The 12,203-nt window shown below is 40.0% G+C and overlaps 2 protein-coding genes across 3 annotated transcripts; one reads left to right on the top strand and one right to left on the bottom strand.

The window, feature by feature from the left end:
• Positions 1–469: 469 nt before the first annotated feature.
• Positions 470–4,621, bottom strand: LOC124653696 (histidine protein methyltransferase 1 homolog). The gene is made up of 8 exons (XM_047192764.1): positions 4,431–4,621; positions 4,278–4,343; positions 2,171–2,237; positions 1,992–2,093; positions 1,774–1,814; positions 1,392–1,697; positions 1,198–1,300; positions 470–766 (listed from the first exon to the last, which is right to left on the bottom strand). Exons 1-8 carry the CDS (start codon positions 4,572–4,574, stop codon positions 684–686), a joined length of 912 nt encoding a protein of 303 aa, XP_047048720.1. The 5' UTR covers positions 4,575–4,621; the 3' UTR covers positions 470–683.
• Positions 4,622–8,582: 3,961 nt separating this feature from the next.
• On the top strand, positions 8,583–12,068 carry LOC124652427 (probable protein arginine N-methyltransferase 1). Of its 2 annotated transcripts, XM_047191437.1 has the most exons (9): positions 8,583–8,817; positions 9,593–9,603; positions 9,755–9,910; positions 10,397–10,460; positions 10,561–10,703; positions 10,883–10,970; positions 11,105–11,220; positions 11,314–11,464; positions 11,564–12,068. In XM_047191437.1, exons 1-9 carry the CDS (start codon positions 8,598–8,600, stop codon positions 11,767–11,769), a joined length of 1,155 nt encoding a protein of 384 aa, XP_047047393.1. In that variant the 5' UTR covers positions 8,583–8,597; the 3' UTR covers positions 11,770–12,068. The 2 variants fall into 2 exon arrangements, with proteins under 2 accessions (XP_047047393.1, XP_047047392.1); XM_047191436.1 differs by having other exon boundaries at positions 11,105–11,464.
• The last annotated feature ends 135 nt before the right edge of the window (positions 12,069–12,203 follow it).

Raw genomic sequence — 12,203 nt, 5'->3', positions numbered from 1 at the left:
ATGCAGATCATCTGAGGACAAGCACAACAGTAGCTTGCACATGGAGTGACCCCAAAGTGGCACAACGCTGATAATTAGAAACATTGGAGCATGAACAAGAGGACAAAGGTCGTCCTAATGTTTTGATTCCTTGTGCCACATGGGCCTAGCCACCCTTCACATCCATGTCCCTTCCTCGCTCACACCTCTCCCAGTTTATCTTCTTGGAGTACATCTGGCGTATCTACTGGAAAAAATTCCTGATTGCGAGGGCAGCATATGGTGCCATGTGTATCATGGCATCTGGAAAGTAGAGGTAAAGTATGGTGGTACAGTTTTGTTTCTTGTTCCCCTTTCCGATGACTTGTCAGTTGCTATTCATACTCAATCAGTTCTGTCTGCCATTGGAATTACCAAGAATCTTTGATATGATGGGCAATAAAGAGTGCTACTTTTGTTGTCAAAATTATATGATGGTACGAGAAAATCATGGAGAATTAACATATCAGAAGAAAATGGTACACATGTTTAATGATTGTAATCCAGAGACAAGACTCCATGAACAAATACATCTATGACCTCTCAGTAAACTGTAACAGTTGATTAACACAACATGAAACAGCTAAACTAAGGCTCACATTCTACCAGTATAGAGCCCAGCACATGTTTGTATTTGATACAACAACCACAAATACTATGCTAGTCTACTTGAACGAGAATTTCCAAACCTCCCTAACATTGGATGATCCATCAGTAACTTCAGCGAGCAGGTCTGATTGCATGGCGCCTAAAAGGACAACAAAAGAAAAGTAAAGATAATGCATGAATACCACAACACATGCAGCTGCCTGACAGAAAATCACACAATGAATCCAAATAAGTTGTGCATCTGAGTGTTAACAGCTGGTCTATGGTATTTGCATGTGATGTATTTAACAAAGGATATTTCAATCCTCACCTCCACATGCAGGATGCAAATTGCTTTCTTAACACATGTATTGATGCCTGCCTTCAAAGTAATAATGCAGAACTTAACCCCTAGGTGGAATCTTGACATGCAAATTTGCTATAAACACGCAGTGTGATAAGAGGAAAAACACTGAGCATTTCGTGACCACTGTATAAAAGGTTCATATGTTCTTCTCCAACCTTCCATTATGGAGGTGCGAAAAACAAGCATTCATTGCGGGAGAACATAAAGGGTTAACAAAATTTTACCATCTTCTGTAACCAAGCGTAGAAATTGCCTTGTGCCACCACCTACACCAAAGTAATGCTTCTTTCCTGCCATGTAAACCACACCACCAGGGTAGCGTAAGCACTGCAAAAGGTTTTATAAACGTAAGCAACAATAAATGTTCAGAAAAGTGCAGTAAAAGAAACAAGATTCAGTAAGGATTTCGGATGTTTACCTTCTTGATCAGATGGTAGAGACTAGGAAGTGAATCCAATGCATAAACAGTCTCAGCCATCAGGATGATATCGTAGCCACTAGACCCTTCATTTCCTTTGTGGTGGTTGGTTGTTTTATCATGGACAGCATCTCCACAAAGAAGTAACTTGTCGATTTCACTCCAGTCACCAGCATAAAAACCAACACTCTGAGATGTACGTGTTCCTTGAGATGATTCCTTGAACAGATTAGCTTTAACATTTGGGATGGTGAGGCACCTAAGGACCTCAGCATTGAAATCTTGGAAGTGAACTAGACCAGCACCCTGAAAGTTCGAGCTTTTAAGAAATCGCTATAATTGAGGATATTTCAAACATGCCAAGGGAAGAACAGACATATACCTTGAGACCTGCAAAGATGCCAGGAAGGCCATGTCCACATCCTAACTGAAAAATCAGAAAGATAGAAAATGTAAGCAGATATCTAAATATACCATTTTCTCAGCTTACAACTATCTGCATCAGCAATTTTTTGAAGACTCAACGTACTCTGTAAGCTAGATACAATAACACAGTCCATGATTAGTAGGAGAGAGCGAGAGAGAGAGCAAGTATCCCACCTTCTAGTACTTGCTTGCCTTCTACAAGCAATCGGTCATCTTTGATGTCTGAATTTAGGGTCTTTACCAAGTCTAATGAACCTTCCCACAGCTTCAACCCACCTAGGACCCATGGATATTGTCAGGTTCACAAATAAGACAAAATGTGCTGCAAATAACAAGTTTTAGGTAGTCTTTACCTTCATATTTTCCTGGGACTAAATCAGAGTTTTTTACCCCAAAAACATCACATGTGTTCACTCTCCCCTAATGAATAAGATAAATGAAGAGAATATATTAGTTTGACATCATCATAAGCATCTAAAAATGACATGTGAAATATGGCTAAAGCAAGAACAAGAAACGTGTATGTCAGACTATTCCCTATAGCTTTTAGAATATCAGTAGTGATCTGACGAGATATTTTCTGTTCAGACTTCAAAATCACAGAGTTAATGGGTGGTTCGAGCAACTATTTTAGAGCTAAAGCAATATGTTTTACTTTTTTACTTTGGGTTTTGGGGAGAGAGGTGGAAAGATTAGCGTACTAAAAAATAAATGTTTCATCAGATTTGCCGTGTTCTTGCTTCTGTTGGTGAAGCACGAAGCATGTAGTGAGCATTAAGGAACAGTCACACAATATTCATAATCTCATAGTTTCTTGCCTCCGCAAGTTACACTTATCATTGTGCAATTAGAACTGCAAATTTGCCAACAAACCAGTACAAAAATGTCTTGTTTTTCTCTCTAAAAGCACAGATCAATATTCAACAAATATCATGTTGGAAGGAAAAATGAAATATAGGTATTCGATGTTAACTTCAATCTATAGCAGCAACCTGATCATACAAACAAAACTGATGTTGTGGAAAGAGGTACGGCATGGGTACAGCTCCGAGGAGAAAGGTAGGGCACTCTACCTGGCAGTGCCATCACTCTTACCCGCGCACAACCCAGCAAAGTCATGAGGTTTTCTTGAGAATGGGGGGAGGCTCAAGAACTTTTTTTTATTTCTTCATTAATGCAAATATATGGGAGTGATCTAACTTATATAGCCGTTATAAGTAGACTAGAAAAATAATTAATTTCATCTGTAGTAGCTTGGAATATAATTGAATCATCACCTCCTATAGTCGGTATTGCCATCTAATCTTAACTAACCTTACTCTATGTTTAACGCCATAACAAGCACTATACCTATCACTTTATTTGGTCGGCCAAGATTAAGGCAGTCTAGCATGCGCAGGGATGAGGTACTATTAACTTGTGGTGCTCACAGAGGACAGCAGATCCTAATCCCAGCACAGGAAATCCAGGTAACCTGAGTTGAGGCTAATCTAAACATAATGGCTAACAAACAGCACAGCTTACAGTTAAAATAATTCAAGATACAGAAAAAAAAAATTGCAGGCTTCCTCATTTCCTGAACTCCGGCAAGGAATTTGCATAGCTGATAAACAATGAAAAACTAAGAAATTGTCCACAATACAAGTGAAAGGAAAAGACTACAATCTATAACAATTAAACATAACCGAGAATACACACATAATCTCTACACAACTTTGTAATCAAGTGTTTTCAAGTATCTAGTTCTCCTCACTTCCTCGGTATAGTTCACCTAGAATTACTATCAGAATAATCAGCCAACGGATCAAAAGGCATGTGACAGTTGACAGAACAAAGGTACTTGCAATCAAAGAATCCAGATAATCCAAAAAATATTAAGATGTCTTCATTACATATTGCTTGTATACTTGCACAGTTGCGGTCCTAAGTCTAAATAAAATTGAGATATTGTATACAACACCACTAGTACTATTAGTGGTAGCACAAGTGGTAACTACTGCAAGCTCTCCTATAAGTTTTGTGACAGGCGGGATAACATAACAACTTATTTGGCATGCTCTGTCTTGATCCTATCATCCTCGCTTCAGTTTGCAGTTCTAACAGCTCTACACTTTCAATGTAGCATAGAACAAATATGCCACAACGGGCGTTTCGTGCTTATGCAGCAGTATTTAAGCATCCTCGAGTCTGCGCAGTTCAACTGGCATGCAAATGAGCTTATACAGGAGCAAAGAATGCAGTCTGCGAACAGATAAAATTGCCCTAATGCTTGCATGCTCAACTGATAATCGTGTCATTTTCAACTGCATAGGTTACAGAGTGATCAAGTAGTTGCATACATTAGGCCGGTCCTTTTTCTCTCTCTTTACTTCGAAGAGATAACTAATGGTAGGTGGAACAAGAGAATTGTAGTGTCAGAGGCATTTCCGCAAACACAAGTTAAGCACTTCTAAATCGCACCTTGTAAATCGACAGGGAGTCGTCGACCACCAGAGGCTCCACGTTGCTGGCCGCCACGGGTGATTCCTGCAAGGGAACAAAGTGAAAATAGAACCTTGCGCCGAACAGAACACGGAGACGAACAAGAAGAAACAGAAACCGGAGGAGAAATACCTCGGAGAGGAGGACCTCGACGGCTGGCGGCGGGGGCGGAGGAGGAGGGCCGGGGGCGGCGTCGAAGCCGAAGCCGAAGGAAGCGTTGGAGAAGGAGAAGAGGGAGGAGGGGGAGGTGGGTTTCTTAGCCTCGGCGTCCTCCATGGCGGCGCGGCGGCGGGATGTGCGACGGGGTTGCCCGGTGGTGAACAGGTGAAGGTTTCTGTATTTTTCGGTGGGTACCGAAATTTAGCAAGTTTGTAGCTTCGATAGTGTTATTTGCCGAAATTTAGCACGTTCGTACCAATCCAGGTTTCAAAACTCGTACTGTACTATATTTCTGGTTTGCCCAAATTCACTTATTAAGACCTTGTTCGGTTGTTGACAAATCCATTAACTTTGAGGTGTAATTGAGGGGTATTTTATCCTACCTAAATTTAAAAAAAATCTCTAATACTCTCAAAAACACCAATTCTTGGGTGGGGTATACCTGGCCATGGGCAGCCCGGCCCGAAATTCCCGGGCCAAGCCTGACCCGACCATGCATCCAGGTTGGGCCGGGCTCGGCCTTAATTTTATGTGATTTAGTGAAGCGGCCTGGCCCGAGGCCTGACGGGCTTTCTCTGTGATGGGCCGGGGTTGGGCCTATTTTTTGGCCCGATGGTCGGGCCGGCCAGGCCTGGGCCAAGATTTTCCACGTCGGGCTTTGTTGGCCCGGCTTGAGGCCCGGACCGAGAAATGCCCATGTATAGTGGGGGATTAATAGAACATATAACACATCTTTTTTCGTAAAAAAAAAAGAAACATAACATATGACAGTCTTCTTTTTTGCGTTGAAGTTGTAATATCGTCGGGCTAGCCGTTGTAGAGTTTATGATGTTCGCAGTGAGTTCTAGTCATCTTGTACTACTTATTTTTCCATATTCTATAAAAAATATAACACATCTTAGCGTACTCTCAAAAGAAAATAGCTAATCCTTTGATAAGTTAGGACATGTGAAATAAAAAACCACTAACATAAAGTTGACATAACCTAAATTTTGTGTAGTAAACTGGGCATACTAAATTCTAAGTTATTTCATAGAAATAGCCACACAAACAAAGATATATATATATACTACCTCTGTTCTAAAACATAAGACATCTTAACTCCAAAAATATTTTGAAGGAGAAAGTACTTGATTGAATAAACAATAAGTGCATGAAATGTAGCTACATAAACAGAATTATTATAATTAACTGTAATGCAAGTGTGAGTCTAACACATTGTTAAGATGCCACGTATATATCTTCCACGTAGTTGATGATTTATCCTAGAGTGATTTTAGTGTTCCCCGTCTCATGAAAGATGTCTCAGCTTTATCTAAATTTAAATTTGTCTAGACACTAAAGTGTCTAAATTTGTTGCACGGAGGGAGTTAAGATGTCACATAGCTCTAAAACTTCACGCTAAAGCATGATTATATCCCCTGGCTCAGGTTCGAGGACGCCAACGAGGTGGTGATGGAGGTCGAGGTGGAGAACAGCTCCGCTACCACAGTCCACAGATGAAGTCATCAACAACTATAAGACCAGCCCTAACTACAACTACAACTTTGATTCCTACTCCCACTTCGGTACTCGCGATTTGTGAAACATGTTTTTTTCCTATGGATTTCTCCCGCCGTTTTTTTGCAGACGTGTACGAGGTCCCACCATCTTTGGCTTCGTAGAGCTCGGCGCTATGTTTCCACTCAACAAGACAAAATCGTGGCTCGCTATAAACTTAACACAAAAAACTTGCAAAATACCACATATTTGTTACTACCCACTTTGAAGAGTAGTAGCATATGCATGACACTAGCCTCCTATGTGGTGAAGAAGGCTACACTACCTTTGGGTGACATATCATGAAATAATCTAACTTGTTTACTTAATGTGGCCTATTTTATGGTCTAAATAAGCAGAATTTTTTCTTTCTACTACTGAGCAATTAGTTGTAAGATTAGTCCAACTAATAAAACGAACATTTGACAGGTGACTCAAAAATTCATTGTTGTTAGACTTAAAGCACTTATTACTTGTAAAAAAACATATAACTATGATTAGCAAGGTTTAAAATAGCATGCTATTTCGTCGAAATAGCGTATTTGGGAGCTGGCACTAAGTTTTTTCAAATATGCTTGGTACGATGCGATTTATTGGCGCTAAACCATGCTCTATGTGGTAGCATATAGCGACGTTATTTTCTTTTCACGGAAAACCAGATGCACATTGTCTGATCGGTCCATGAGTTCAAGTCCAAGTGTCCAATACGCTAGCACTGCATCTATTCTAACCTAGACCAAATCTCAGGCGCACAGTACGAGTGTCTAATACGCTACACCAGTCCATTGGCTTCATGTTTATCGTGATGATGAGCTCCAATATACAGATTCTTCTTTTGAATCAGAAGATGATGTCATTCAATATGGTTCATCTAAATAAGTATTTTCTCATATATTGTTGCCTCGTTCGCTCTTGATGCTATGCTACACTATGTGGTTAAGCATGCATTCTCTCGGACAAACTTTTAGCTATTCAAATCTTTGATATATGTCTTTTTTATTTGCAAAACGTTATTTTAAATATAGCACAATATAGCATGTTATAACTTGTATATTGTCTGGAGAAGGGCCTCGCTAAATGAAATACCTCGCTATTTTAAACCTTGATAATAGCACCTCTTTGGCAAAAACGTAGTGCATCTCGGTTTTGGTCAGAAGGCTATGTGTGTTTAACGTTTGACTAAATATGTATACAAATATAACAACATTCGAAACATCATATCTATATTTTAGAATCATCATGAGATATACTTTCATATCATATCATATGCGCTCTATTTTAACATTGCAGATATTGATACGTTTCTACGCACACTTAGTCAAACTTTGAGAATAGATGTTGAAATTTCACTATTCCAGGTGGGGCTATGTATAACAATTAGGGGTGTAAATGGATATTATAATTTCCGTACTGAGACCAGCCCTGAATTCGTTTTAAGGCATTCATATCCGATTCTAAAGAATCCAACGGATAAGATCATTGAGGCCAAATCAAACTTCTTGGGATCACTATTCTTTAAAATATTTGCTATAGCTGCTTGGGGAATTTGGAAGGAGAGGAACAATTGGATATTCAAAAATATAAATCCCTCAACAGCTTCCTGGAAGGCAAGAACAATAGCTGATTTAAATCTTCTAAGGTTTAAGGTTAATCAAAACCTACAAAACACAATCACCTCTTATATAAGTAGACTTTGATCTTTCTTTTTGTACCTCTAAACCTCTGCAAGTGGGTGTATGCACCCGAGATGATGTAAATATTATTTTTATAATATAACATAGTAGGAGCCTCTTCTACTGTTTATGGTTCAAAAAAAAAAAGAATATCTGATTTCAAATTGGTGCTCCGGATGCGGTATAGAAAATAGCATGTGGATATGGATTATCTAAAATTTAATTAGGATAGTTCTAAGGTTTTTAACAAGATAATCCAATTTTGGGGACAAAAGCCAAAGCCAATCTCACTAGGTTAGTAGCTATTGAGTTATCAAATTTATTTGGCGAGCATGTTTAGTTCTAAATTTCTATCATGCTTGATTTTTAGCTTATTGTGTCTTCTTTTTGTTAACTACGCAATACTGAATGTTTAAATTCCACTCAGGATTGACAAGAACTATAACTCTAGGAATAAGAGCAAATATCCGATTACTTTTTTTTTTCCGGTCCGAGTCCGCTCCATTTCCGATTCAAATCTACAGTACAGTATATCCGTATTTGAATCCGAGACGGATCAATACCCGTTTCGATCCAAATCCGAAAAAAATACATGACAAAGGATATGGTAAGAGAAAAATCTGATGGAGTCCAAATTTACGTAGTGTACTGTATTACCAAACTATGGGCACTGACCTAGTATCAGTTTTTACTTTTTACCACACAAGTTGGGAGTCCAACTCCGACCGGTGTTCAAACAACACCACGCTGTCTCTGTACCAGCACGCCGTTGTCACGCTGGAGTGGGATATTTATGCCACCGGGGAACCTATATAAAACCTCCGCGCGCCTCCGTCTCTCTTTCCCCTCCCCTCCCAAAACCCTAGCCCCTCCCCTGCTTTGCGGCGCGCCAGAGCAAGCCTCCCCTAAGCACCCGACCCCAAGCAAGATGGATCGGCGCAAGGGCAGCGGCAGCCGCGACGCCAACGGCGGCGGCCTCGCGGAGGCGACGGCGTCCAGGCTCAGGTTCGAGGACGCCGACGAGGTGGCGGAGGAGGTGGGGATGGAGGTCGAGGTGGAGGACTGCCCCGCCGCCGCCGCGGCGGAGGAGGTCATCGGCAACGACAAGACCAGCGCCGACTACTACTTCGACTCCTACTCCCACTTCGGTACGCGCCCTCCATCCGATTCGTGGAACGTGTTTTTTTTTTTTTTACTTCCCGTCGATTTCTGTTAGCCCGATCTTTGACTAGTTTATGGAGAGCACGAGGTGTTATATAGCACGGTTGTATCCGTGAGAAAAAAAAACAGTCAATGATTGATCGTTTGCACGTTTAGTGCAGCGTGGAATATAATCAGTGTGCCTGAATTCTAGGATTCCCCTCACGTTGGATCAAACATTGATTCTTGGCCCTCGAAGGGGTTGCCTGGACTGGGTGTAAAATTAGTCTGGCCTTTACCTCAAAGTTTTAGTACTACTAAATACCGGTGGACGCACTAATTTACACCCATTCCAACCGGGGCCTAAACAGGGGGATTGGTGGAATAAGATTGTTTCATTGTCAATGGCTGTGGCTGGATTAGATGTTAGAGCTGTTGCTTTAAGTTATTGGCATTTGCCTTTGGTTGTTGCTCTGCTCTGCATATTCGATGGAGTTATTTTTAATTTTGCCTTTGGTTGTTGCTCTGCTGAATGCAAATATGATCTTTAGTCAAACTTTCATTACTAGTTGGAATTTTAAAAAGTTGTCGATGCTTTGTTATTGCGCACTTGTGGTAAAAGTTTGGTGGCCTCTTTCTAGTCACGTTCTTCCATGTGCTTATTAGTAGATATCGGTTCTTCTTTTGTCCCATATGTATTTATTTTCTGGAGCAGTGTACTGTTTATGCTTTGCCATAAGTTTATTTTGTACTCATACTTTACCCTTGGTGTTTGTTTTGCAGGTATTCATGAAGTAAGTGGTTCAGAAGGAAACAACACTTCTTTCTCTCCATCTCTCTCGTCCTTGCAGTTTCTACATTGTTTTATAATAATCCTTGTTCTACACTTTAGACATGCCAACCAAATATTGGAGATGCCAATTACTTCAAATGTATTGATTGCAGGAAATGCTAAAAGATGTTGTTCGGACAAGATCATACCAAAATGTTATTACCCAGAATAACTTCCTTTTTAAGGACAAAATTGTCCTTGATGTTGGCGCCGGGACCGGTATCCTTTCGCTTTTCTGCGCGAAAGCAGGAGCCAAGCATGTCTATGCGGTCAGTTTACTAATTTCATGCTTGCAGTTCAGTACTATGATGACGTTGGTTTAGTTATCCTAAGCTATTTTAATAGATGTGCACTATTTCAATAAGAATGGGACAGTAATATATTTTCTGACTCACTTGTTGGAGTCCTGCAACTTAGTTTTGCATGTGGTTGTTTGTACCCAGTTATCTATGATCTGAAATGAAATAGAGTTTACTTTACCTACCCATATATTTCAGAAGCATCAGAAATATTTACATAACATGCCCTGGTGATGAAATTAAGAAGAAAAATGAACTACGCCACTTGTGTTCATTGTGTATGTTAGAGACTGGTATCCTATAATGTTTTGTGAAGTTTGGAATATCAGATGTCCTATAGTTCACGGTAGAGGGGTTTATCTGTTTCATTTTACTCTGGCTTGCTGATCACTGTTTTTCTGTTTCTTCTACCCGTTATACTTTCTTATTAATATATGGTTGTTCATTCATTTGCAGATTGAATGTTCCCAGATGGCCGACATGGCAAAGGAAATTGTGAAAACAAATGGGTTTTCTGAAGGTTATTTTCTGGCATATTTTACTATCTAATCTATGATACTAGTTTATATTTCATGCTAATCTGGTTATATGGTTCTCTTAACATTTTGCTTTTGTTGCAGTCATAACTGTAATAAAAGGGAAAGTTGAAGAAATTGAACTTCCCGTCCCAAAAGTAGATGTAATTATCTCTGAATGGATGGGTTATTTCCTCCTGTTTGAGAATATGTTGGACACTGTTCTTTTTGCACGAGATAAATGGCTGGTAAGTGACCCCTTCACGTGGTTCAAGTGTTCAAATTGTCCTTTGCAGTTGCTTTGTGGTTTCTTTCTCCTTCCACTTTATGACTGCTAGAGGCAATTTTGACTGAATATTCTGAGATGGGTGCTCTTTACTTCCAACTTGGGAGGCTGTAGCTTATATATCTTGCGACTGCTATGTAGGCTGATGATGGAGTAGTCCTTCCAGACAAAGCCTCTTTACATCTTACTGCAATAGAAGATGCAGAATATAAGGAAGACAAAATTGAATGTAAGTAATGGTGGTGTATGGTGCATTTGGAGTATCTGCATATTGGTTTCATGCCTGAGTTCAGTGTTTGCAAGTTTTGCATGAGTTTATATATTTGTGTTACTCTCTAATGGCGTTTTTATAATTCTTACCAGTTTGGAATAATGTATATGGCTTTGATATGAGCTGTATTAAGAAACAGGCAATGATGGAGCCACTTGTAGATACTGTAGATGCAAATCAGATCGTCACTAACTGTCAGTTACTTAAGGTAATGCCACACTTTCAACCAAGTTACGTATTCTTTCTGTATTTCTCTGGTCGAGTGACAAATCAGCTCATATACCTGGTAAATTTGTTTCAGACGATGGATATTTCTAAGATGTCATCCGGGGATGCATCCTTTACTGTACCATTTAAGTTGGTTGCAGAGCGTAATGACTTCATCCATGCCCTTGTTGCCTACTTCAACGTGTCATTCACCAAATGCCATAAGCTGATGGGCTTCTCAACAGGTTTGTTTATCCTCACCGTTTGTTATACAGAGTACGGTCGTCTAGCTCCTTTCTTCCAAGGATTTGGTGAGTAATGGATGTACAATTTGTTCTTTGCAGGGCCCAGATCAAAATCCACTCACTGGAAGCAAACTGTTCTGTATCTTGAGGATGTAGTAACTATCTGCGAGGGGGAGACTCTGTCCGGCACTATGACAGTTGCAAATAACAAAAAGAACCCTCGGGACATTGACATTACACTTAAATACTCCATCAATGGGCAGAGAAGCAAGGTGTCTAGAACACAGCACTACAAGATGCGGTGACCAATGAAAAATTCAGCTACCCAGCCATCCACTCAATTTTCGCCGACCAAGTATCTTGTGTTTCACAATTGATGATTGTCCGTCAATCTTGTAACGTGCGTTTGCGAGGAACCTAAGCCGAAAATAGAAAGTAGTTTTGACTGGCATGTTAATGTAGGTTGCGATATTGCAAATCTATGTTGTGTTGCTTGCTGGTAGCTTGGCAGTGATTTTGTGGAAATTGTTGTATTCGTTACAAAATTGATCTTAATAGATCACCACCCTCGCAATTTATGGGTGAGATTTTCTGCCATTTTCTATCCTCATTATTTCACTGCTCGAGCACATCTTAACTTTCACAATCTCTCTTTCTTGTTTCTATGTAAAATAGATTACGGAGTAGTAAACTATTGTCTTGTTATACTCAGTACACAGTAACTTCATAATGAGTACTC

This window comes from Lolium rigidum, chromosome 5 (assembly GCF_022539505.1).
Source record: "Lolium rigidum isolate FL_2022 chromosome 5, APGP_CSIRO_Lrig_0.1, whole genome shotgun sequence".
Classification (NCBI taxonomy): Eukaryota; Viridiplantae; Streptophyta; class Magnoliopsida; order Poales; family Poaceae; genus Lolium; species Lolium rigidum.
Note: the sequence above shows the minus strand (reverse complement) of the source record. Positions and strands in the feature narration are given on the sequence as shown.